This window comes from Enhydra lutris, unplaced genomic scaffold, assembly GCF_002288905.1.
Source record: "Enhydra lutris kenyoni isolate GAN:26980312 unplaced genomic scaffold, ASM228890v2 scaffoldscaffold26, whole genome shotgun sequence".
Classification (NCBI taxonomy): domain Eukaryota; kingdom Metazoa; phylum Chordata; class Mammalia; order Carnivora; family Mustelidae; genus Enhydra; species Enhydra lutris.
This window is the reverse complement of record NW_019154110.1, coordinates 24472250-24499045: the sequence shown is the minus strand read 5'-3', so window position 1 is coordinate 24499045 and position 26796 is coordinate 24472250. Positions and strand designations below refer to the sequence as shown.

At 53.3% G+C, this 26796-nt stretch overlaps 1 protein-coding gene across 1 annotated transcript in view; it reads left to right on the top strand.

Annotated features, from left to right (window-relative positions):
- The window catches only part of LOC111151667 (plexin domain containing 1), a 53766-nt gene extending 28450 nt beyond the window's left edge, over positions 1-25316 (top strand). The window contains exons 8-14 of the mRNA XM_022509798.1: positions 8726-8821; positions 13658-13739; positions 17047-17107; positions 18091-18226; positions 22014-22049; positions 24002-24162; positions 25155-25316. Of these exons, the coding sequence (XP_022365506.1) occupies positions 8726-8821; positions 13658-13739; positions 17047-17107; positions 18091-18226; positions 22014-22049; positions 24002-24162; positions 25155-25274 (692 nt within the window). The 3' untranslated portion in view covers positions 25275-25316. The remainder of the gene's footprint in view (positions 1-8725; positions 8822-13657; positions 13740-17046; positions 17108-18090; positions 18227-22013; positions 22050-24001; positions 24163-25154) is intronic.
- The last annotated feature ends 1480 nt before the right edge of the window (positions 25317-26796 follow it).

The window sequence follows — 26796 nt, the reverse complement described above, 5'->3', positions numbered from 1 at the left end:
GTCCTGACACCGGTGTGTCATTGGTCAGATGCCACGCCCACAGTCGTTCACGTGACTTTTGCAGCTAGTGGGGAAACAATCCCGTGCTACAGTGGCAGTTTCTCAAACTTCACCCATGTGCACATCACCTTTGAGGTTTTTGTCATGGACATGAATGACTGTTCTGTTATTATGAAGGCTCTTTTTTTTTTTTTTTAAGATTTTATTTGCTTATTTGTAAGTGGCGGGGGAGGAAGTGTAACCAGGGGGAGCAGGAGGCAGAGGGAGAAGCAGGCTTCTGCTGAACAAGGAGCCCAAAGTGGGGTTTAATCCCAGGACCCTGGTATCATGACCTGAGCCAAAGGCAGATGCTTAACCCACTGAGCCACCCAGACGTCCCTAAGAATGCTCTTCTTTATCCCAATCTATAAAGTGATATTTTTGCATGAATAAATGTACCCGGTCTAAAACTCAAAAGATAAAAAAGTTTGTATAAAAACAGTTAGGTTTTGGGGCACCTGGGTGGCTCGGTGCGTTAAAGCCTCTGCCTTTGGCTCGGGTCATGGTCCCAGGGTCCTGGGATCCAGCCCCACATCGGGCTCTCTGCTCAGCGGGAATCCCGCTCCCTCCTCTCTCTCTCTGCCTGCCTCTCCACCTACTTGAGATCTCTGTCTGTCAAATAAATAAATAAAATCTTTAAAAAAAACACACACACAGTTAGGTTTTGGGAGAAATGGGTGGGGGGGGAGAAAAAAATTAGGTTTCTCTCCCATACCTGATCCCTGTCCCTAGTTTTCCTTTCTGGAGGCAACCCCACTACCGGGTTATTTCTAGAGCTGTAAGCCTATAGGTAAGCAAGCATATGTTTGGTTATTTAACACAAATGATGGCATATGATGCCACTGTTCTACCCTTGAACAAAGTATATCCTGCCCATCATACCATACCAGCTCCCACTCCATTCTTGTTACTGGCTACTTGATAGCCTGTCACACAGATGTTGCCTTAATTTAACCAACCCCTCCCTCGACGTAGGCTGTACAGCTGTTTCCCACTTTTGCTACAACAAATAAGGCTGCCGTGAATATTCTTGCAAGTAGCTATTTTTACTCCCCGTTGTGAGTATTTCCGCAAGATAAATTCCCACGATCCTGATCTTGCCCCCGCGGCTGTCAAGGTGCTTGCCAGGCTATAGTCATCTCCGACGCTGACTGGGGTGGAGCTTGCAAGAGCTCTCCCGTGGGTGTGGGCAGGGTTCATTTCCTTGAGGAGGGCCCCCTCTGTCCCTGCCCTGTGGACCTCCCCGTAGGACAGCTCGTCACATGGCAGCTGGCTTCCACCAGAGCAGGTGAGCAAGACAGCCAGAGAGGGTGGGCAGGACCAAAGGGCAGTCTTTTTGTAACCTAATCCTGGAAGTGCCATCTCATCACTTTTGCCATATTCTACTGGTTAGAAGCAAGTCACTAGGTCCAGCCCACGCTCAGAACAGGATTCCAAGGGCGACAGTACCAGGAGGCAGGCCAGTCGGGGCCACATTGGAGGCTGCCTGATTACCACGCTGATTATAATCCCATCCCCAGGCTCTCAGTTTTATCGTATTTGGTCAACCTCCCAGCACTGCAAGTGAAGTCTGTATTTTGTAAATGAAGACACAGAGGCTCCTGAGGTGGCTTGCTTGTGATCACACAGTCCCGAGAGAGAACTGAAACCCAGATCTTCCTTTTTTTTTTTTTTTTTTTTTTAAACCGTGGGGTCGACGTTTGAGACTTCCTAAATCTAACCCAGCCCCATTCCAGCCAGAGGGGTGAATCTTTTTCTCCTCAGCTCCCCAAACACCCGCAGCCTGATGTGCCGCAGATCCCAGGCTGTTTTGCCGAATGGGAGGTTCTTAGCGTCCGGTCCTCGCGCCCGTGTGCCTTATGGAACCCCGTCTGTTTCATCAGTGCCTCTCTCACAGGGCTTTGTGGGCTGGCAGCGTCTCAGGAAATGTGTGTTGGATCCAGCTGTTGTATGAGGGTGAATTAAAGGAAGTCAGATCCCCCAGGGAGTGTCTGCATCTGAGGTTTCTCTGTGATTCTGGAATGAAAGGCTGTCTTAGAGCAAGCCAGGGAGATGTGGGGCAGCGGGAAGAGGGGCAGGGGAGGAAGTACAACCCACCTGCAAAAACAGGAGGGCAGTTGCGCCTGCTCCGGGAGGCGGGGCCTCTCTGGCGTGGGAGCTGCGGGATTCAGGACTCCACGTGCTGTTAGCTGAGCTGTCCCTTCTGCCTGTCCGCCTGCAGGCACCCGGCCCCCAGACACAGCCCCGCAGCCCCCAGCCTCTCATCTCCTTCCCTCCTCCCCCCATTCCTTCTTGTCACCGCTGGATCTGATCATGTCATTCTCTGGCATCTTGTTGCGGCAGCATGAAGTCTAAATCCTTAGCGCGGCATTCAAGGTCCCATGCAGCTGGCACGGCCTACCCATCAGCCACCACCCTCTGTCGGGGCATCACTGGTCTGCGTGCCCTGTTCCCCAAACGTGCCAAGGGCTGTCCACATCGCTATGACACAGTTCTTTTTTTTTTTTTTTTTAAAGGTTTTATTTATTCATTTGAGAGAGAGAGAGAGAGCACAAGCAGGGGAGAAGCAGACCCCTGGCTGAGCTGGGAGCCCGATATGAGGCCCCATCCCAGGACCTGGAGATCATGACCTGAGCCGAAGGCAGATGCCCAATCATCAGAGCCACCCAGGCGTCCCTCTAGGACAGAGTTCTCGTTTAAAATGGCGCCCATTTCAACCCTTTTGCCGCTTGGCAAAATTCTCCTCATCCATTGGTCCAGCTCTGATGTTGTCTCCTCCCTGCAGCAGAACTCCTGGTTTCCTCAGACCCCCTTCTCCCCAGCGGGCCATGAGCTCCTTGGGGGGCTCACCTAGGCCCCGGCGCTTAGCTTAGTGCCCGCGACAGGGCAGGCGCTCAACAAATGTGCAATAGCGCAGGGGCGGGAGCCGCTGGAGGGAATGGGTGCCGCAGAGACCTGGTCCTCTGCATTCTGGTGACCCCAAGTGAGAACAGGGGCCTGATGTGGTGGGGGGCGTACAAATTAACTGCATCTCTCTTTGTTGGAGGTTTTTAGCCTGGCTCTGGGCAGAGACTTCAGGAGGAATATCGAGGTGTGTGTGTGGGCCATATTCAGATGCCAGCCTTTTTCTGGGACAGCACCCATGGCCTTCATTGGGTTGTTGTTGTTGTTTTTAAAGATTTTATTTATTTGACAGAGAGAGACTCAGCAAGAGAGGGAACACAAGCAGGGGCCTTGGGAGAGGGAGAAGCAGGCTTCCCACTGAGCAGGGAGCCCTATTCAGGGCTTGACCCCAGGACCCTGGGATCATGACCTGAGGGCAGACGCTTACCCACTGAGCCACCCAGGTGCCCCCTTCATTGGGTGTCTAAATGGGCCACCACCTCTGCTTTGGGGAGTGATGGATTTGATGTGGCTGAGAGGTCAGATTCCTCTGGGTCTGCTATTCAACCTACAAGTAGGGTATTAGTTTGGATTAGGCTGAGCTGCAAATAACAGGAAATCCCAAATAACTGTGGCTTCAGTAAGACGCAAATTCAGGGACAGAAAGGATGGTATCACTGTCTTTGTACCCAAGCCCCTCCATGCCTGGAGTGCAATGAGAAGTGGAGGTTGGTTTCCCCGCTATTCCAGAATCCCGGCAGTGAGCCCATGGGCTGGTCTACGAGACTGTCTCCTTCCCCAAGCTCCACTTTCCTCCCACCCTGGCCTGAAGGCGGTGGGGCGGTGTTGGGGGTGGGGGGAATTCAGCACAGTCTCACTCTGGGATTGAGGGAAGGAGATGCTGCAAAAGCCAGAATTTTTCTTACCATTACTTCCTTACATAAACCGTTAACACGGGCTTTGCAGCAGAGTCTGCAGAGCGCGCCTAATGCAGAGACAAGATCTATGGGCAATTAGCGGCGGCTTTCTGCATAGGCACGCAAAACATACAAGGTAGCTCATATGCTCTTTATTTGGCCACAGGGGCCCCCAGGAGTCAATAAAATTTCCTCTATTCATTTGCGTAAGAAACTCGTTCTTGGTGCACCTGGTGGCTCGGTTTGTTAAGTGGCTGCCTTTGGCTCAGGTCATGATTCTGGGGTCCTGGGATCGAGTTCCCATGGGGCTTCCTGCTCAGTGGGAAGCTTGCTTCTCCCTCTGCCCTTCCCCCTGCTTATGCTTTCTCTCTATCTCTGTTAAAATAAATAAATAAAGCCTTAAAAAAAAAAGAAATACATGAATGAAGAAATGAAAACTTCTTCTAAAACTACCATCTTATATTTTTTAATCTTGTAACCACCCATTTTTGGAGTGGTTGCACTTTGTGGCAGGACTTGTCAGTCTGATTTCTTCTGACCAATCCAACCCTTCCCCGCTGGTGTCTGGTTTTGAAACAAAATGGGACATGTAAACCTCTCTTTTGAGCCGCTAACATTTCTTGTCTGGGTAGCAGCGCTTTCCGTGTCTAGATCTCAGTATTTCTGAATCTTTGATGAGTGGAGGCAGAGATAAAAACAGAACGTCTCAAACTGCCAGAAATGTGGCTTTGGGGAGGCCTCTGTCTTGCTTCCGGAGGGATCTGTTGGTCGTGCAGATGGACGTCATCGTCCTTGGGCGGGCCCCAGATGTTGGCGAGATAATCCAAAAGCAAATAACTCAGGCAGAGATATTAAGAGTTCTGTTTATAGAGAAATAAAATGTTACCCAAGCCATACACTCAAACAAGTACAAGTTGGCAGTTGAAGTGAGCAAATATTTTTAATCAGCAATCTATTTCCGCACACCCACTCTCATCCCCCTTCCTACCACACTCCTCTTCCCTGCCCTGCGGTAGGGCAATGATGGGCTTTGGAGCACATCTGACCCCGTCTGACTGCATCCTCCCTTGGAGCACACCCCTAATTCTGGTTCCCCGGCCCAGGTGGTGGGGGGACCCATCCCTAGATTCTGGCGGGAGGTTTGCTGGGAACCTTGCCTTCCCTGGCTGCTGCTTGTGTGTCTCTATCCTTGAAATCGGCCTCCTTGACAAGTTCATGCCCTCATTCATGCCCAACCTGACTTCGCTTGTTCTTTCCATTTCTCCTTCCTTCCCACCCTGGGGGCAAGCTCTCCTCTACATCCTTGCAGGTGGGAAATCCGGAAAGCCAGCTCTCCCCTCCTTTGAGCTCTAAGGTCAGAAGGGGCATGTCTGACTACAGTGCCCATTGGGGGCTCCCCTTTCGAGAAAGGCCATAGTCTGGTGGGCTGGGGAGGAAGGGCGTTCTTCCTTTAGGCTGTGGACTGAAGTTATAAATACGTTGCTGAGGTTTTGGTGATTATCTATAATCCACTCATTCATTCACAGTCATTTCTTTTGAGGCCCTGTTATGTGCAGGGGCTGATGCTAGGGGCTGGGGGGTGGGAGTGGTAGAGCTCAGCCTGGTGGGGCAGGTGTTGATCAAAGTCAATACTGATGGAAGGTGTAACAGGGGATCCTGGACATCGTGCAGGAAGCTGTGAAGCTCAGAGGAGGGGCCACTGACGGTGCTGGGGAGGGTGGGGAAGCCTTCATGGAGGACGTGTCCTTTAAATTGAGTCTTGCAAGAGGAAGCAGATAAAGAAGAAAGGTTTCCATAGATTATAGATCCCATGGTCTCACACCCCTTGGAAGACCTGGAATTTCCCTTTGTTTTCTTCCCCTTACATTTTAATGCTCAAAGGGGTGATTTTTCAGAAGGAGAGATAGCCCTTGGGGGTGGTGTGTGGGACAGAGCCGTGGAAGGCTGCCTGGGTGTCCTCCACCTAGATGTCCCACGTCCCCTAGGCTCACTCCTATCCCAGGCCACCTTCCCAGTGCAATTGGTGCTACTTGGGGAGGGCCCTGCAGCGCATACAGGCCCTGATGAAAGATTAAAGATTAAAAACTGAGCAAAAAATTACAGAAAGCTGACCTTCCTCACCCCAATCTCTTCCAGACCCCACTCCTAGCTGACCTTCCTCACCCCAATCTCTTCCAGACCCCACTCCTGCTTGGCAATGGCCCTTTCTTGTACCAAAAAAAAAAAAAAAATGTGTGTGTGCGTGTGTGTACAGGGCTCTGTGAACCTCATCCCTCAGCTTTTGATGGAAGAGTCTCTCCTCCCTAGGACCTTGGTAACCCTGTAGACATCGGGTAGTGACTGTGTGCCTGAGGGCTATGAGGATTTCCTCTTGGCCCCTTCCCTTTCAGACTTAGGGTTGCTGAGGAAAAAAATAAGGACACAGTTCCTCCATCTTTGGGATGTTGGCTTAAGTATTTACTTTTACTGAAACACTGTAAATGTTTCCTTTTTGCCCTTTTAGAAGCACAAATACAGTGGTCCCCCCCTTATCTGCGGGCACACGTTCCATGATCCCCAGTGGCTACCTGAAACCATGAGCAGCACTGAAGCTTGTGGATACTGTGTTTCTTCCTATACCTACATACCTATGGTAAAGCTTAATTTATAAACTAGACACAGCAAGAGATTTACAACACTAACTAGTAATAACACAGAGCAATGATAGCAATGTCATGTTATAAAAGTCAAGTGAAAGTGAATGTGGTCTCTCTCTCAAAATATCTTACTGTACTGTACTCACACCCTCCGTTGGTGAGGAGGTGGGGGGAGGTGAGTGGCATGGCTGATGGAGTGGGGGTGGGGTCTCAGGCTGCGAAAGCGAAGCCTCGAATGTGGAGGACAACTGCAGAGAAACCAGGAGCTATGGTGTGGCGGGCACCCTTGTATAGAATCACGAGAGCAAAGTGACCACGTCTCTTTCTGATGCTGTGTTCAGTGACTCCAAATTGGTAGCTTGAAATCCGCATGGGGCGTGTGTATACCACAAAAATCAGCAAACGCCACCAGTCAGGACTCATTCATTGCATAGGGCGAAGTTTCCAGGACATTCCGAGGTTGGGAATGTTCCTGGAGCCGACGTGCCCATCATTGCTCTGCCGCACAGCAGTGTGGTGTGGTGGGAAGAGAAGCACCAGACCCCTGGGGTTCAACCCACGGTTAAGTAGGAGGCATTGATTCCAAGATCGGAGATAAATCCATGATAGAAACCAAGATGAGATGTTCTTTTGAGCAGATTCTTCATGCAGGAGGAGTACTGAGGAGGGGGCACCCAACACACGACCCCCTTCCTTTCACAGCTGGGCCTGATGAGTTCTCCTGCCACCTTGGGGAAGGTTCCTCCAAACCACCTTCATCTGAGAGAGGAAAGTTACATCCCCGCCTGCTCTTGGCTTCCAGAAACAAAAGCCCAGCTCAAACTATCTTAAGTGGAAGAGGGGATATGAAGCAGCCCAAAGAACCAAAGGAAGAACTGAGAGCCAGGAAGACAGGGACCAGGGCAGGTCCTGGGGGCACCAGAGGCTGGAGAGCCACGATTATGTACTGCTGTGAGTCTGTGCGTGAGATTGGACCTGTGGCTGTTCATGGACTTGGAGCTTGCATTTTCTGAGCTTCATTACCAGAAAGCAAAGGGCCTTTTGGTTACAATTGAAAAGTCCCAGGGAAGGTCTCTGATTGGCCCAGCTTGCATCACATGCCCAGCCCTGGACCAATCACTGTGCAGCCAGGGAGGCGGAGTCATGGGGGAAGATGGTAGTAGCTCCAGGGCCAAGCACATGTAGGAATGGACTAGGGGTAGTTCCCTCAAAGGGAGTGCTGTTTCCATAAAGAAGAAGGGGCACTGAACAGGCCGAGCACAACAAGGCTCCTTCCCCTTATAGGGAAATTCATTCACAAAGCTCTGCAGCTGGCTGATGGCCTTTCAGAGCTGAAGGAAACCAACCCCATGTTGTGGTTCTTGGGTGGGTGTGGAGATGTGGTGGAAAGTATCAGAGCATCTATTGTCATTTTAGGAGAAGTCTTTCCTCTACAATTGTACGTTTTTCCTCCCAAATGTGTTGTAGCAGGTGTTTCTGCCTTTCCACATCACAAATAAGAAACTGAGGCCCAATCGGGAGCGGAACTTGAATCAAAACTCAAGTTTCTTGAAACCGATGCCCTGCAGGGACTGAGACATAATATAAGCCCAGCCCCAGGCCCTGAACCTCACTCTGGCTTCCATTCTGGACGGGGGAGGTTTCCCAAGTTCATCCTGTGCGTCTGCAGACATTTGCAGAGTGCTCTCTGTGGGTCAGGTTCAGGACCCGATGCTCACTGTCTAACGGCCCCGCCCCCCAAATAGACCCCGGTGACCACATACATGGGGTGTGCAGGGGGAGCAGGGTGCCTGGCCTGGGTACAGAAGAGGAGGGACCTGGTGAAGGAAGGCTGCTCAGAGGAAGTAGTCCCGAGCTGGATCTGGAAGGGTGAGCTAGAGGAGGGGAGAAGGTGTCAAGGACAGTATGGGTCAAGGGAACAGCAGCTGTGAAGGCACAGAGTTGTGCAGAAGCAGGGGAGCTCCTAGGTCTTGACCTCAGGAGCAGCCAGTCCTCTGCGTTGGGTAGTTTAACCTGTCAACAATTCAAAGCTCTCCTTGCAGGGTTAACTCCTGTCCTCCTGTCTCCCTGCAGCTTCGAGATCGTTGTCCGAGGTTGAGAAGTTTACTTCCTGCCCCTAGGGGCTGCATCCCGACCACCCCCTCAATCCACTCACTTGAGTCTCTTGCCCACCTGTCAGGCTCTGGGTACAAACTTCAAAGTCCTCTGGGCATGTGATGCTCCCAGTGACGGGCTCTGCCTCTGTTTCAGAATCTCGGCGAAGGACCATCTTCGAATACCATCGTGTGGAGCTGGACCCCAGCAAGGTCACCAGCACAACAGCTGTGGAGTTCACCCCAATGCCAAGTGAGTAGGGGTCGTCCCCACCAAGGGAGGGCATTCCACTGTCCTGGAAAGAGCTTCAGAGCGAAACAATCTGGGTTCAATTCCCAGGCCCACCACTGACCCTTGTGTGGGTACGGCCACCTCATTTCTCCGGGCTGCCCTTTCTCATTTGTCACATGTGCCTCACACCACTTCCCTCCCAGAGCTAAGGTCAGGGTCAGAAGCATGGCAGGTAGAGTTGAGGACATTAATGCCAGTGCTGAAACTCGCTGGCATCCCGGGCGTGGTTGTACTTGATACAGGATACCTGTGGTGATTAACATACAATTAAAACCAGGAAAGGTGTATCCTTGAGGATTTTTAGACTGAGCCCCCAGGAAAGGTAATTCAGGAACCGAGTGAATCAATCCTTACATTTCTTTCTTTTTTTTTTTTTTAAGATTTTATTTATTTATTTGAGAAAGAGAGAGAGAGAGTGCACACAAGTAGGGGAGAAGGGCAGAGAGAAGAGGGAAAAGCAGACTCCCCTCTGAGCAGGGAGCCCAAGATGCCAGGGCTCGATCCCGGGATCATGACCTGAGCCGAAGGCAGACTGAGCCTCCCAGGCACCCATGGGCCCTTACATTTCTTGTCATATGTTCCTTAGAGGAGCAGTAATGCCAGAGTTCACAGGCTGGAGGCAATAAAGCGATTTAGCCAGCAGTCCTCCAAGAACCACGGCTCCGGCCCTCCCCGGTGCCCCACTCACCTATAGCTGAGGTCCATGACCAAGGCCCCAGCTGTTGCTGTGGACCCCACAGGATCGGGGTTAGGTGCCCTTTGGGATATGGTCCGGGCAGCTGGGGAGAGCGAGGGAAAGGAGGACAGCACTCTTGTTCTCGCAGCCCGCAGTTTTACTTTCTTCTTATTTTTTAAAGTTTATTTGTTTATTTAATTTCTACAACCAATGTGGGACCTCATGACCCTGAGATCAAGAGGCTCATGCCCTCCGGACTGAGCCAGCCAGGCACCCCTGTTCTTGCATTTTTGAAAGAGAGTTTGAATTTCCTCTCCTGTCTCACAGTACCTACCAGCTTCCCTCTGAGTCCATGGCCTTCTTCCTGCCTTCTGGGGTGTTTCTTGCCTTGCCTCTCCTGGCTTCCTCTTCCCTGGAGGTTCTGGAAGCCGGGGGTGGGGGAGTGGAGAAAGAAGAAGGGGAGGAGGAAAGTTCTTGAACACTAGGCCTGTCTCAGCGGGGCTTAGCAGGTGTCTCCCCCTGGGAAAGAGGAAGGACACAGACACCATGGGTCACAGGACATGAACCCCTTGAAGGTCACAGCCCCACCCCCACCGCAGCTGCCCTCTGTCTTAGGCAGGAGAGACCTGGGGCCTGAGAAGCAGGGGTTCCTCAAGGACTGCTGAGGGCAAACCTCCAGGCTCAGGACTTGAATAAACCGCACTTGGGAGCAAGGACATCCAAGGGCAGGTAACTGCCTGGGCGGAAGTGAAGCATCCTGAGAATCGTTTCTGGGACACTGTACATTTCAGCCATTTCCACCCCTCCAGTGAATTCGTGAGCATTTAATAGCTCGCAGGACATCTGAAATGCAGATGAGAAATAAAGGTCAGTGGGTTGTACACCTACCCCACGGAGGCTCCCAAGCCTTTTTCTCATGGCCAGTTTGCCTGGAGCAATTGCTTGGAGCCTCTGGAAGCTGGTTAACTTGGTCCCAAGAAAACTCTGCACCCCGGCCCCCAACCAGGAAGGATTTCTCTCTTACCTTTGGGTGGCGGGTGGGGGGGCGGTTTACTTACCCAAGATTTGTCCAGAGGTGTGGATGGGCTGTCTCCAAGCCATTGTACTCTGTGGCCAGTTCCTCCTGGTCCCTCTTCCAGAAGACACCATAAGAGAGTGGCATGGGCAGAGGGTGGGAGCTGGGGCAGGGAAGCCCCCTGTGGGACCTCCAGGCTAAGAGCTCAGGCTTTTGGCTCCCTCAGACCTCAGTTCAAGCCCAGACCACCACTCCTAGCTCTGTGACTCTCTCTAAGCCTCAGTTCCTTCACCTGTAAAATGGGGATAACAAAATCACGCAGGCATCGATTCCACAAACATTGGTTAACTGCCTACCGTCCATCCGTGATAGGGAGCTGTTCTGGGCCCTCTGGGTATAGCAGGGGACAAAACAGCTGGAGAGCTCCATTCTGTTGAAAGGACACAGTGCCATCTACAGCCAGTCCCTCTCACAGTGACTGAAAGTGACACACTGTGGCCACAGCAGCTTTTCTCCCACTCAGCCATGGCTGGTTCCCAGCCGCCATCTTGCTGGGGTTGGGGGCATGGCAGACAAAGTGGCTCCCTCATTAATGGACTGCAGTAGAGTCCCAGGAAGACTCACAGAGTGAGGAAATGTGTGTGGTAGGTGTTGAACGAGTGGTCATTTTTCTGAGTCAGTTGTACCCTCTTGCTGCTAGCGGTGTGTTCTGTTCTGTTCAGCTGCCCATCACATGAGCCCTTCTCTTGCACACGCTTATTCAGGGTGAGGGCCTGGCTCTCCTTGGAATGAAATGCACAGGTCTGTGGCAGCTGCTTGCCACCCAGAGGTCATTCTGGTTCTCTTCGGAGGAGTGCTCAATCGCAAGCGAACAACGCTTAAAATCCAGCCCCCACACCTCCTGCGCCCCGGCCCTCTCTGCTTCTGGGCTTGGCTGGTGCCACAGGGGTCCCCGCACTGTCCAGCAGCCCTCTCCCACTAACTCCTCTGCTTTCCGGCTCTGCCCTGCCCCAGGCCAGCCCCCAGCTGTCCCTCCCCCTCATTCCCATCACCCTCAGCTTGTCCACTCCATGCAGCCCGTTAGTGTTCTGGCGGCCGCTGGGAACACCGCTGGAATATGCTCCTCCCCGGCCTCTGTGCTCAGGGGCTTTTCTGCTTCAACTCCTCCTCCTCCTCCAGGAGAGCCTCCAGATTGCTTCCTCCCTGCTCTCAATCTCTGCCCAAACAACCTCTCCTCAGAGGCCTTCGCCAACCTTCCCCGAATAGGACAACCCCCGCACTGTCACCCCGCCTCCCTGTTCTGAGCCCCTTGTTTTCCCAGCCTGCTGCTAGAAACCCTAGTGCAGACTTTGTTGTCTGGGTATTGTTGGGCATCTCCTGCGCTTAGTGGCAGGCTCTGTGCCAGAATCGCGTCTGTCTGTCTTTCCCTGTTCGTCACTGCAGCTTCCACAGCCGGGACCGTGCCTACCTGTGGCAGGTGCTCAATACATACCTGTTGAAAGACTGCATCAGGGCGCACAGTCGGTTAGGCGTCCCACTCTTGGTTTTGGCTCAGGTGATGATCTTGGGGTCCTGGGATCGAGCCCCACATCGGGCTCTGCACTCAGCAGGGAGCCTGCTTGGGGATTCTCTCTCTCCCTCCCCTGCTCACGTGTGTGCGCTCGCTCTCTCTCTCTCTCAAACAAATAAATCTCTAAAGAGCAAAGAAGAATGAACGTGAACATGAATGAATGAGTGGACGAATCCCTGGTAGGTACGCTGAGGGGCACGAGTAAGCTCACAGTCACCCACGGGCAGCATTCACAGGACTCACCTCAGGGCCGGCCCACGTACAGACCCTCTCCCCGGGTCGCCTCATTTCATCCTCACTGCACGTCTGCCCAGCAGAGACCATCAGGATCCCTCTTTTCCACAGGAGAAACTGAGACACAGTGAGGTTCAGTAACTCCCCACGTGAGACATAACCCTAGTGAGCAGAGAGACCCACACAGCCCCAGGGGTAGCTCACTTCCAAGTGGGGAGGGAGAAGAAAGGGATGGAATCGGGAATGCCTGGTTGACCCCCCACAAACACAGTGCTCAGGCTCCCCTGAGGTGAGTGAGGAGGTGGAGACAGGCCAGGGGATGATTCTGGCCCCAGGTGCTCCACATGGACGGAAGGCATGCTTCCAGCTAACACTGGCTGGGGGGCAAACCAGAACATCATAAACATCCTTTTCTGTGATTATAGCCAACAGAAGTGTATTCTAAACATTAAATTCAGGGTGCCTGGGTAGCTCAGTGGGTTAGGCATCTGACTTTGGCTTGCTTTGTGGTCTTGGGGTCCTGGGATCGAGTCCCGCATGGGGCTCCTTGCTCAGCAGAGAGCCTGCTTCTCCCCTCTCCGTCCTGCTCGTGCTCTCTCTCTCTCTAATAAATAAATTAATGAATTAAAAAAAAAAACATTAAACTTGTTGGAAGACTAGTTCTTGTTCCTGCCAGGAGAGGACATAACAACCATGTGACTTAGTGGCATTCGTAGTTAACCCTCCAACGACAATCATAGTGCAATATAAAGGTGTCAAATCAACATACCCTACGTCTTGAGCATATACAGTGTTCTGTGTCAAACAGATCTCAGTTAAGACAAAGAATCCTTTTCCAGCCTGTAATTGTGGGCAACAGCCCAGCAGTATAACTTCCCAGGCTAGGTGAGATCCCTTTGTCCACGCTTCCAGGCCCCTGCAATTTTCCTTCCCGAGCCTCATCATGATGATAATGACATAGTTATGTTTGTTTGATGATCTATTTAGTGTCTGTCCACCCAGAGGACTATAAGGCCCAAGAGGGCAGGCACCAGGATTTATGGTGCAAACCCCAGTCCCAGCTCGGGGCGCAGCCCCCTGGGAACGGAAGGAGGAAGGAAGAAAGGGGAGGAGGGAGAAACAGACAGAAGAATCGGGGCTGGATGTGAGGGAGGGTGGCATTAATGACTTCCAGGGTCCCTGCTAGTCAGAGACTCCGTAGCTCTGTAAAGGCCTGGCACCGAGGAGAGTTGTGCCTTTTGGAGGTCCGTGGAGGTCCACGGAGGGTCTGCGGCTGGGGGACAGTCACCTTCTCTCTTGTAGCCTGCCTGCAGCATCAGAGCTGTGACGCCTGCGTGTCCTCGGACCTGACCTTCAACTGCAGCTGGTGCCATGTCCTCCAGAGGTTTGTGCCCAGGCTGAGGCCCACGGGTGGACTGTGGAGGAGGGGCGGAGGGTGGCCTGGCCCCCACTCCCCGCCTCACTGCCACCATGAGAGTATCTCTAGCCAGTCCACTGTGCCCCCTGGGACGAGAATGTCACAGAAGTGAGTCTTTCCCTAAGGCCTGGGACCAATCAAGGTGACCGTGTAGCCAGGTCCCTATGGTGACGCTAGGTTTCCGGAAGACCATCCAGGGATCCCAACAGCTGCAACTCCTCCTCACACCCCGGAAGAGTTGGCTCATCCTAGGGCAGGGCTTCTCGAGAATGATCCACAGCTGTGAGGATCCCAAACTCAGCTAGGGCTCTGGTTAAATATGCAGATTCCTGGGCCCCGCCCCAGGCCCCGCAGGATCAGGGTCTCTGGGAGGGACGCCCAGGAGCCTGAATTTCAACACGGTGCCTCATCTGCAAACAAGTGTGGGACCTCCCGGCTCCAAAGTCCCATTGCCATTGGATGGGATCCCCCTGACCCCAAAACTCCTCCTGAAGATCTTTGTCAGGCTGCAAGGGAGTTTCCTGAAAATCGGGGCTATGGAAATTGCAGGCATCTGTGGAAGGTTAGGGCAAGCTACAAAGCTGTGTTTGCTTGGTTTTGGAAATAGGGAAAATTCCGGATGAGATTTGGATTCAGGGATAAAGTTCTTAAATCCAACTCATCTTCCACTCCTTGTTCTGAAATCATTTCCTCACAGATTAGACTCAGAATCCGAGCCCTGTTCTCCTGTCCAAGATAAATAAATAGCAGGAAGGGGGAAAAATGTCTCTGGGGACTGAGGCTCTCATGAGAGTGGGAAGCCCTGTGAACTCCGAGAGCCTCCGAGGCAATCTTGAAAATTGCAAATTACAGAGTCTCTGCGTTCCACGCAGCTGTGGGGCACCTGTCAGCATTTCCTTTGCTCCTTTCAAACATCCTGGTGCAGAAATAGAAGCTGCCGCCCTCGCAGGCAGCCTGCCCAGCACAAGGCATAGCCCAGGCCAGGAGGAGAGGGGCTCCAGGGTGTTTTTCTTCCCATCAGCTGTACTCTTACTCACTCTCTTGGGGCCTCAATTTATTTTCCCCATAAAATGGGCTCTGTGGTGATGTGGGCCCGGGGAAAAGTGGGTGAGGAACATGCCATCATTTTAATTTCTCAACTACCAAAGAGCATTTTTGCAAAGTGTCCAGGGCCCCGTGCACGAAGGGCATGGAGCCTCAGAGAGGATACCTAGGGCAGACCCCAGCTTGGTCCCTCCTGGTGTGTGGCTTTACAGCGTGGTCCCCCTCTGGACCTCTCAAGTTTGCGAGCCACTGTCTCAACGTGGAGAGATAGCCCGGATGACCTCAAATGAGCCCTGGAATCCTGGGGCTGGCCGGCCACCGCATGACTCAGTGTCCAACCAGAGCTGAGCCATGAGAACTTCAAAATGGGTCAGATGAAAGCAAAAGCCTCGCATGGACACATCCCCATTTAACACATACGCCCAAACCCAGGGACCATGACCGTTTAATGAGGGTTGGTCAGGTTGGGGGAGGCCAAGGCCTTAAGTGCAGACATGGCCTTTGCTGTGGTCATGTCAGCTCTGGGATGGAGAAGCTCCAGCAGTGAAAAGGCAAGGCTGATGTGGGTCCGAAGTCTTGTCCTCCAATGCCCGTGAGCCTGGGCTCACCCCAGCATGGGGTCCTCCTTGCCAGCCATCTGGAGTCTTGGCATCCACTGAGAGCTGACCCCGGGTCCCCAAAGAGCCAGGAGGCAGGGCTGGTGCCGAGGCCCCGGCCACCAGGGACTCTCCCCGCCACAGCTGCTTGCAATCACCCTGTGGGTTTTCAGCTTCCCCTTCCTCGCCACCCACTCTGCCTTCCGCAGCCTCCCAGAGCTTCCCCTCCTTGCGCTGGGGCTGGATCTGATTTAGACAATTTCACTTACCATGGCTGGTGTCTTCCTTTCATCCCACATCACCCCCAACCATCACCCCCAACCCACCCCCTTAAGAGGTGACCTTAACTCCAGGATTTGGCCCAGGGAATGAGGGGCCATAATCCCTGCTTTTCAGGGTCACTGTGAGGGTCCCCTGAAACAGGACAGGAATAGCACATGGCTGGGGTGGCCTTTGGCATTCAGGAGGCGCTCAATAGTGGCCATATCTCAGGCCCTTCTCTGCATCTGGGTTGGTTGGCTCAGGGCTTAGAATGTGAAGCTCTTAGACCTATTATCAAAGGCTCAGCCCTTGAAAGAATCCTTTAGTTTGGCTTCAAAAGGAACTTTAGTTCCCAGCCCCTAACACAATCCTCCATGCCCTAAAGTAGTGGACTCAGAGGACCTGAGAGTGGGGGAGTGGGGATGGCTTAGTGCGTCCCCGCTCCCCCTGCTGCAGGAGAAGCAGCTCAGTGCTCGGGAACCTTCTGCCTCACCAGGTCTTTGGCAGAGGGGTGGGCGGATGCTAGGGAAGAAAGTTAACTAACCACAAATCCTCTCTCAGCACTGGTGGCTCATGGGATGCTTCTTCCCATGCAGATGTCCCAGAGCTAGAGCAGGGCTCGCTGGCTTCCCCTGGCACCAGAGTGAAGAATGGAAATGGGAGCCTGATGCCACGGAGAACATTAACATTCTCTGGTTCATCCTCGTACCCCCACCCCTTCTCTAGGGATGCACTTGGCCTCTCCCAGCCCAGCGGAGCTGCACAGCATCCTTTCCTGGGACACTGACCAGCCAGTTTTTTAAATTTCTCCTAGCCTCTGGCAAGACCCTCCTTCTTGCCCTTTAATGATCACACAGGAGGTATTGACTAACTCTGTTGACGTCCACCGTCAGCCCAGACTCTCCTTGTCAAGTTCAGGCCCCTCCGCAAAGAAGGAGGAGGACTGTCTATGAATAAGCGAGGCTTTCCTGAGAAGACATTTGTGTGATTTCCCTGGTGCTCAGCAATTTCATAGCAGCCTAGAGCCAAGAGAAATTTAAAGTTTATTTGAGGTCATGCAGTCCATCTAATGCCCTATACACACACATCTGGGTAGATGTGGCCTTAGTCCTGGGGAGCTGGGTCTGAAGGAGGATAGAGATGACACAGACACCTTCCCTTCCTTTGGCGTAATTGGGGAAGAGGGGTCTGACTGCTGATCCCCTAGCTGCCTGGTGCTGAGGAGGGCACCGGCCCCGTGGTCTTGATCACCGCAGCCCTGGGAAGTCAGCCCCCTCCTCACTATCGTCAGAGAGCTATTACTGACCGGGGGAAAGAGGGGGAGGGCTTCTCTGTCAGTCCTTCACACCTCTTACCTTTTGATCCCCTTGCAGATGCTCCAGTGGTTTTGACCGCTACCGCCAGGAGTGGCTGGCCTACGGCTGTGCCCAGGAGGTGAGAAGCTTCAGCAAGCCAGTTTGTGGGAAACGGTCGGGCTGCCCTGGCAGGCCTGTCCCCCAGGAGCTCTCCACAAGGTGTCTTTGGCTTTTGGCGGAATTCTCCCCTCCATCCGGGCCTTGCCTCTCAGACTGCCCTGAGCCAGTGAGGCCAGACTTGGGAGATTTTCGAGGGCTCTCTGGAGGCAGGCTTTTCTGGGAGGGAAGAGGATGGTTCCGGGCACCTCCCCTTTAGAATCCCATACAGGTTCCTTCTCGTTGCTGGAGTTTTCCAGAATGCTCTACGCTTTGATTCTGGGTGGAGAGCATCCTATTCTTAAACCTTATCCCGACCCAGACAGATCCATTCATCTGGGCGTCCTTTTCCTCTCCCTCGTCCTCTCCATCCCTTCTTGCCATGTGAGCCCTCCACAGCACACTGCCCGCACTTGCTCTGATTTCATCAGAACAGGCGCAGGAGCCGGGGGGCTGGTCCCCCCCACCTGCTCAGAGCAGAAAACTGAGGCACAGAGAGATTTCATGACTTGACCTGCCCCGCGCAACGGGTGGGATACAGAAGTGCCAAGGCCCCAGGCCCCAGGCTGTGCGCTCACCACCTCCTCTGTTATTAGTAAGGCCAGAGGAGCCTTCTATGACCTGAAAACAAATCTTGTCCAGCAGCCCACTTGGGGCGCTGGCTGTGGTGAACGTATGGATTTGCTTTATTTGTGTAAGATTGGCATCTCCGCTCCTTCCTCGAGGAAGGATCGGAAGCCGCAGTCAGCTAAATTGCCTTGTAAGATAGATCAGGCACTTTCAGGATAAAGTGGAAGGTGTAAGTGCCCTCAGGGCCCCCCTTACCCTTGAGCCGTGCACCGGCATCTGAAGGTTTCTGGCCGCTGAGGGACGAGGGGTCCCCCTCCATCCTCCCAAGTAAGGGCTCTTTTCTGCACGGCGGGCAGTGAGGCTTCTGTGCAGAGCAGTGCGGGGTCTGTCCTGCAGGCAGAGGGCAGGACGTGTGAGGACTTCCGGGACGAAGGCCACTACTCGGCCTCCCCCAACAGCTCCTTCAGTCCCTTTGACGGAGACCTCACCACCACTTCCTCCTCGCTCTTCATCGACAGCCTCACCACAGAAGGTAAGGCCTGAGCCAGGAGTGGGGAGCGGCTGGGGGAAGAAGCCCCAGGGAGGGAAAGGCCTGGGGCCCCTGCAACCATCCCTGACAGGGATTGTCTCAGGGAAGAGGAATGGCCCAACTTTCATGGAGGAGGGCCCCTGGGGAGAGGCAGAGGCAGGCACTGGCCCACGTCGGGACGTGGGATGGATTCGCTGTGGCGAGGGGAAGACAGACGTCCCAGCCCAGGGCCCGGAATGTCATATGCTCCGCCTCAGGTCATCTTAATAGCTGTCCTCACAGAACCCGGGAGGTCTTAGCAGCCTTGTAGCTGTCCACACACTCAGTCCACACACTCAGACGTGAGTGAAAGACTGCCTGATTTTCCTCCAACTGTGCTCAGCAGGAGGGATGCCCCTCAGCCCGGCTTCCTGGCCCTGGGATCTGGTGTGGACAGAGGGTCAGAGTGGGGCACCTGTGTTCAGGAGGAATGCTGATGCTCCATCCCTACCTCTCCAAGGTCTAGCTGCCCCCCACACACCCCCCTCAGGGACTTCTGCCATCCCAAGGCCTGGGTTCTTGAAGCTGCCAGAGGTCTGTCCACCCAGAGGTACCACATAGCATCAGGGGAAGCCCGGTGCAGGCCCTTCCCGGATTTTCCTCTCTCATCCTTCTTTAATACATCACTGCCAGGTGTTAGCCTATTGCCCTCAGGCTCAGAAAGACATGGGCTTGTCCGGCCTCCATGGAGCCATGTACCTGCTTGAAAGGGGCAAATGCAACAGAGGAAAGGAGAAGAGAAAAAGGCAAATGTTTTAAAACATTATTCAGCCACCATCCCATTTGGTAGCTATGGAAACGGGCTCCGTAGGGGCGAAGTTGGTTACTCGGGGTTACCTGCAAAGGAAGTGGTGGAATGTTCTTTCCACGGTGCCCCTCTGCCTTTCTCACTGCAGCCTAAAGAACTGGAGAATGGACCCATGGGTCTGGCCAGAAGGAAGTCCTAGAGGAGGGAGCAAATAATAGGCGAGCTAACATTTTTTTTTTTAAAAGATTTTATTTATTTATTTGAAAGAGAGAACAACACAAGCAGGGTGAGGGTCCGAGGGAGAAACAGACTCCCCGCCAAGCAGGGAGCCCGACACAGGGGTTGATCCCTGGACCCCAGGATCATGACCTGAGCTGAAGGCAGTCACTTAACAACTGAGCCACCCAGGCACCCTGTGAGCTAACATTCTGAGGGGCCTGACCATGAGCTAACGTTGTTCAGGCATCAACACTCACTTGGTCCTCCTGACAACCCTGCACGCTGATTCTGTTATATCTCCATTTCTCAGAGAAGACACCAAGGTCTAGGGAGGTCAGTGACTTGCCCAGGGTCACATAGGCAGGAAGAGGTGGAGTCAGGTCTCATTCGGCTCAAAAGCGGAGATCTTGCCCCTCAACTGCTTTTCTTGGTGCTGGGGAAAAAAAAAAAAAAGAAACCACCTTAAAAAAAAAAAAATTTTATTTATTTGTTAGATAGAGAACACAAGCAGGGGGAACAGCAGGCAGAGGGAGAAGCCGACTCCCCGCTGAGCAGGGATCCTGATGGGGACTCCCTCCCAGGACCCTGGGATCATGACCTGAGCAGAAGGCAGATTCTTGACCAACTGAGCCACACAGGCATTCCAGTGCTGAAAAAAAAGAAAAAAAAAGGTCTTTGCGGATTTAAGGGGCTGGAAAAAATAGCAAAGGGGTGAACATCAAGGCAGATTGGGTAGCTCCCATTATTCTAAGATGGTCCAGGATTAACAGGGAGTGGGGTGCAGTGCAGGTTTTGAGAGCATTTATTCTCAGATGAATTAAATGAAAAAGAATAAGGAAGAGACAGGAAGTGAGTAATCCAGTCCAGGAGTTAGAGTCTGTCCTGCATGGTCTATCTTAGGGTACAAGGAGATGGGAATGAAGGGGATACAGCCAAAGGGACCCACCTTGCCAGGGCAGAGCCGGAGAGCAGAGAAGTTAGTGGGAGCGGGCAGCTGGTCGGTGCGGGGACCCCTCTGGCACCAGCCAAGCTCAGGAGCAGAGAGGGCTGGGTGCATAGGAGGTGTGGGGGCTGGATTTCGTTGGTTTTTTTTTTTGCGATTGAGCGCTCCTCCAAAGAGAACCAGAATGACCTCTGGGTGGCAAGCAGCGGCCACAAACCTGTGCATTTCATTCCAAGGAGAGCCAGGCCCTCACCCTGAATAAGCGTGTGCAAGAGAAGGGCTCATGTGATGGGCAGCTGAGCAGAACAGAACACACCGCTAGCAGCAAGAGGAGACAACTCAGGGACACCTGGGTGGCCCAGTCGGTTAAGCATCTACCTTTCAGCTCAGGTCATGATCTCCAGTCCGGATCCTGGGATTGAGCCCCACAACAGGCTCCCTGCACAGCAGGGAGTCTGCTTTTCTTTCTCTCTCTCTCTCTCTCTCTCTGCCCCTCCCCACCCCTCATTCTCTATCCCTTTCTCACTCAAATAAATAAATTAAATCTTTAAAAAAAAAAAGTGACAACTGACTCAGAAAAATGACCACTCATTCAATACCTACCACACGCATTTCCTCACTGTGCGAGTCTTCCTGGGACTCTACTGCAGTCCACTGATGAGGGAGCCATTTTGCCTTCCATGCCCCCCAGCAAGATGGCAGCTGGGAACCAGCCTTGGCTGAGTGGGAGAAAAGCTGCTGTGGCCACAACCTGTGGGGAAGAGCCACAGGGAGGGTCAACCATAGGAACTGATTTAGGAAGCCACAGGACACACACCTTGAGTGTAGACATCTTTCCTCCAAGTTGTGCGCAGGTGAGGAGGGGGAGGTCTTCAAGCAGATCTGCGCCTGGAACACAGGCCCCTCCTCAGCCCCTCCTAGCCTCCCGTGCCCTAGCCTCATCTCTCACCACCCCCTACTCACACCCTCTCCACCCTCCAGCTATACTGCCCTGCTTTTTATTCCCAACTGGCCAAATCCTTGCTGACTCGGGGCCTTTGCTCATGCTTTTTCCTCTGTCTAGAATCCTTTCCCCCCACCCATGTCTTGCCTCTTCGTCCTGACACACTTTATCTGGGTGAGGCCCCCAGTCAGAGCTTCATTACGCTGGGTTTTAGTTGTCACTCCCTCTCCCCGACTTGTTAACTCGCTGAGGGCAGAGACCATGTTGAACCCCAGTGCCTACTCCCAGGGCTCAACTGCACAGTAAACATCCAATAAATATTGCTTGAATCAATGAACATGGGACTAGGAAAAGTTGGTTTGTTTGTGGACCTCCACCATTACACTGCTGTGTGACTTGAAGCAAGGCACCTCCCCTCCCTGTGCTTTAGTTTCTTTGCCTTTAAAATGAAGGATTGGGGCACCTGGCTGGCTCAATTGGTACAGCGTGAGACTCTTGATCTCAGGGTTGTGGGTTTGAGCCCCACATTGGGTATAGAGATTACTTAGAAATAAACTCTTCAAAAAATTTTTTTAAAAAACCCACATAAAATGTGGGGTTGGGGGTTCCTGGGTGGCTCAGTGGGTTAAGCCTCTGCCTTCAGCTCAGGTCGTGATCCCAGGGTCCTGGGATCGAGCCCCACATCGGGCTCTGTGCTCAGCAGGGAGCCTGCTTCCCTCCACCTTCTCTCTCTGCCTGCCTCTCTGCCTCCTTGTGATCTCTGTCAAATAAATAAATAAAATCTTTAAAAAAAAATGTGGGGTGGGACTAAACCTCCCTAAAAATCCCATCTGGACCTAAAGTGACCAAGACCATAATGATTGCACTGATCTGACGCCTTCTCTCCTTCTCTTCGAAGATGACACCAAGTTGAATCCCTATGCAGGAGGAGAGGGTGAGTACAGAGCTTTCTGCCACTCTCCATCAGACCCACAGCCTCTTAGAAACCCCTCGCCCCTCAAGAGGGTGCAGCAGTCCCCTGGCCTCTTTGCTTTGGCTCCGAGGTGGGTGGGGAGGGGAGTGACAGCAGCCTGAGCTTCCCAGACCTCCCACTGGGCTCCTGGGCCTGGGCCCACTTAGACTGAAGGAACGTGTCTACCTCTAGACATTTCTCATCAGCCAGACACCTCCCGGAGGTCTGTCTTGACTACTCACTGCCCTGAAAAGAGCCAGAGGAGGAAGGAAGAGCTGAGCTAGAAGGCATGGCAGTGTGGGGCCTGTCACCGTTGGCCGCCCCTCTTGTCCCCCTGGGCCTCACCGTCAATGAGGGGTGGAGCACAGCTCCCACATCGAGTTGCCTTGGATTCCCTGCCTGCGTGGGCAAAGGGTACACAAAACTTGTCCACCCCACATTTTACAGGGCCCCGGAAATTGGGCTCCTTTTTTCCCAAGATTAAGTACAAGGATATTCTCTATCTGGTGACATGACATGTCCCACCTCCCCTGCTCTTGGCCCTGGGTCAACTTGGGCCCTTGTGACAACCACCACACGGGGGAACTGGAAATGCCTTCCAAACTCCAGGGGCAGCGACATTGTTATCTTGGGTTCTCACAGTGGGGAGAGGCTACTGATGCAACATGGTGATCCAGTCTCCCCACAGAGACAAAGCCATGACTGCTCTGTGGGCGGTGGGTGTGAGTGTGCATTGTGAGTGTAGGCTGGGAGTGAGGAGTGGGGACTGGACCACGTTCCCCTCACTCTGCACCGCGTGCTTTTCAGCCCAAACCCTGACTATCAGATCACCAGGGTCCCTGCAGGCTGACTGCCAGGTCCGGGAAGGCTAGCAGGGGGTGTGTCACCTCACCTGTTGGCAGGTAGGGGGCACTAACAGTGCACTGGATCCCCCCCCAACTCCACATCCCCACCCACCCTGGGACAGGGCAGAGGAGAAGGGAAGGGGAGGACAATGATGGGAATGTGTGTTTCAAGTCCCCACCTCCTGCTGATTCCTCTTCCACCCACGACCCCTGTAGGAAAGGATTTGGCATTTCTTTTGCTTATGTGCTCATCAGTCTTTTCTACTCCATTATCTGCACATCCCTGCAGGGTAGGGAGAAGAGGCAAGTAGCCACCCCAGGTAATATGGGAATACAGGCTTGTCAGCCGCTGGCTGACTCTGTCCTTGAGCAAATCACTTCACCTGTCTGTATTTCCAGCCATCCAAGAGAGGGGCTGGACTAGATGACCTTCCAGCTTGGTAGTCTATAGCAATAGTCAGCCTTCCCCGTGGGATGTATTTCAAATGCTCAGAATGTTCTCAGAGATTGCCTGCTGGTTTATTAGCCCTCGGAGGACTGGGTTCACTCTTTTATTGAGCTCCTACCATGGGGCCCGCCATCTTTTCTAAGAGCTAAGGACACAGAGATGAATAAGAAGACACTGTCCTTGCCCTCCAGAAGGCCACAGTCTGGTAGCAGAGAGTGACAGGTGAAAATATGGTAATTTTGTTATCAAAATAGCTGAGGTCATCTGAGACACCAGCCCAGCCCTGGTCTTCAGCAGTTGACGCGAATGATCTGGTTTTAACCCTTAGGGTTATAATCATTATGATTAGGTAATCATTATGATCCTTGTTCTACAAGAGTGGTAAGTGAGGCACCGAGAGGTTATGTAATTCGCCTGAGGTCACACAGCTTATAAGCCATAGAACTTGAATTTGAATCAGGGAGCAATATTCAGATCCAAAACTCTTCACCATCATATAACCTATGAGAATTCTCGAAAAGCGTTTAAGTGGCATGGGTGTTGGAGAGAACTTCTCTTTGATAACCTAGGACCTAGGACTTCCTGGCCCTCCCTTCCTGGTTCCCCGGTAGCCACTCCCTACCCTAACGGTCTCTCCACAGGCCTTCAGAACAACCTGTCTCCCAAGACCAAGGGCCCCCCCGTGCACCTAGGCACCATCGTGGGCATCGTGCTAGCGGTCCTCCTGGTGGCAGCCATCGTCCTGGCTGGGATTTACATCAACGGCCACCCCACCTCCAATGCCGCGCTCTTCTTCATCGAGGTCAGTGTAGGATTTGGGCCCAGCTCCGCCGTCTGCCTCTGCATCAGCCTTTCCCCAGCCGTGGGGCACCTGCCCCTCCCCGCCTCATCCCTCCCCCCAACCTGCCCGGCTCCTGTTCCTTCCTGAGGAACCATCTTTGACTCTATCCTTTGAGTCCCTAACCACCCCCCCACCTAATTCCCCCCCAGGAGTGCTGCCCCCCTCCTGTCCGTCTGCCTTTCGCTCCCCTGTTGGTGAAACCAGAAGAGCCCCCAGAGGAAAGCAAGAGAAATCACTGGGGACTGTGCAGCCAGTCTTTAATGCTTTGTGGTCTCTCACCCCCCAATTTCTAGGCCGGTTGCTTATTCTAAGCCATAGTGGAACAGAGATCTCTGCCTCTTTGCCTGCTGTGTGGGTGTTTAGGTCAGAATCGACAAGATATAGTAATCATGAGTTGCTCTCTCTGGGAACTTTCACTGAGGGTGCTAGGGTTTGGAATGTCTCGGAATTCAGAAGAGCCAGAGCCCCCTTCTCCCTGGGCCACAGGGCTCATGAGCTCCTGGCCCTGTTCTCTGCTCTCTGCTCCTCCCCAACTCTGCGTGTGGTCCAGCCAGGCTGACTTTGTAGGTCTCCCAGACAAGGATCACCCAGAGGTGCAGGGGGTCTCCTCCTCTTTGTTTAGAAGCCCCTGTTTTTTGTAAGCCCTAACCCGTCAGCCTAAAGTTTTAGCCTCCCTGGGTATCACCGCCGGGGAACTGCAGATCCCCAGCCACACAAACACTGATGGGGCAGCTTGCAGCAAGGCTCCCACCAGTGGAAGGATCACCACTGGGGGGTCGGGGGGCTTCTGGACGGGGGGTTGAACTCCACCTAGCTCACAGGAGGCCCCCAGTGCCCTTGAGAAGAGAGTCTCTGTGCTCAGCCCTGTCCCTGGTGGGGGAGGGGCAGGTTGGGGGGGTCCCAGGTGGGTGAGGGCACGCCCACTGACTCTGCGTCATGCCCCCACCCCGCAGCGGAGACCTCACCACTGGCCAGCAGTGAGATTCCGCAACCACCCCAACCACTCCACCTACACGGAGGTCGAGCCCTCGGGCCACGAGAAGGAGGGCTTCGTGGAGGCTGAGCAGTGCTGAGGGCACCGGGCCTCCCCTTGGAAGGATAGGAAAGAAGACCCCAGGTCCCCAAAGAAGATCAGTGGAAGCGAATCAGTGAAGTGACTTTTCTTGGCTTCCTCTGAACTTGCCCTGGCTGGGAAGATGGAGATGAGACCCTGGCTTCCGGGGCCAGAGCCCCAGTTTGCCCATCGCACACCACATACTGAGGCAAGGGGCCCGAAAAGCAACCCCATGAGGTGTTTAAGGGACAACAACCCAATCTCATCCTGTTTTGATGTGAGGGTCTCTCGAAGGTCGCCCCCGGTGGTCCTGCCCCAGCGGCCCTTCCCACCTGAGGCACCTAACGCCCCTCGGCAGGACACAGAGAGCAAGGCTCTAGGTTGGGGCCACATCCCAGGGTCCATAGACTCCAGAGCTGGTCCTCATGGCTATGGATTCAGTGTATATCGCCCCAGCCTCGGCAGCTCTGGAAGTCTGAAGACGTTCCGGCCATCTGCTAAACACAGGGACGGCTCTGTCTGGCAATGTCTTCACTGGAGGAAAGCAAATGCCAGGAGAGGAAAGAACTTGTGGGGGGAGAGTTGCATTTTTAGGCCTTACTCCCTAGAGTTACCCTTTCTGCTGAGAACCAGTCTTACATGGAGCGTGTGTGCCACCCGCCGCCTCATGGAATTTATTACCCCAATGGAGGCCCAGCCTTGGCCTGGTCAGCCCTACCGGGCACGGGTGCATCTCGGTGTGGGGCTCCAGACTCCGACGGCACGTGTCGTGTCCCTGGTATTCGCGGCCTGTCCTTCTGTCAGTGCCAGGAAGTACCTTCAAAGGCAGGGCCTACCAGACTAGTACCTTTCCTCCTCTGAGCTGGATTTTTATAGCCATTAAAGAGAAGAAACAGGGTGGTAGGAGGACTTCTAGAGACTTACTCCGCAGGGAACTTCCGCTGAATTCTGTCAAGGAGCAAAGCTGCGGGAAGGGATGGGAACAGAGGAAGCTGGCGTGGGAAGGAGGGACTTTCTGTGGAAAACCTTGATCTGGAGAGTCGTTTCCAACCGCCCAGCTCTGCTGGAAGCTTTTGGAACAAAGCCTTTAGGCTCCCAAACTTCACCTGGTTCTAAGGGAACTCTGTCCCAGGGATGAGTTGGGGCTGCTTCTGAAGAGAATTTTAAAATTAAAATCTATAGCTCAACCTCATTCAGAGTAAAGAATATCAGCAGCAAATAAATGTTTAATCAATCCCCACTGAGTCACGCCCTTTTATGCATGTCACCGGAGACACTGCAAAAGAAAGAAGTCAGTTTAAGGACCAGGCCTCCTGAGGTGGCGGGTAGGGAGTCCGCAAATAACCAGACACATCCAAACACTTGACCCATGGTTTTCCAGATGCTTCGTGGTTTATCGGCAGTGAGGGCACTATTGATAGTCTGAGTGGGAAACATGCTGGAACTCGGCTGTGTGTGTGTGTGTGTGTGTGTGTGTGTGTGTGTGTGTGTGTATTTTTTTCATAAACCAGACAAGGAAGAGCTATGGGGAAGGTCAGAAT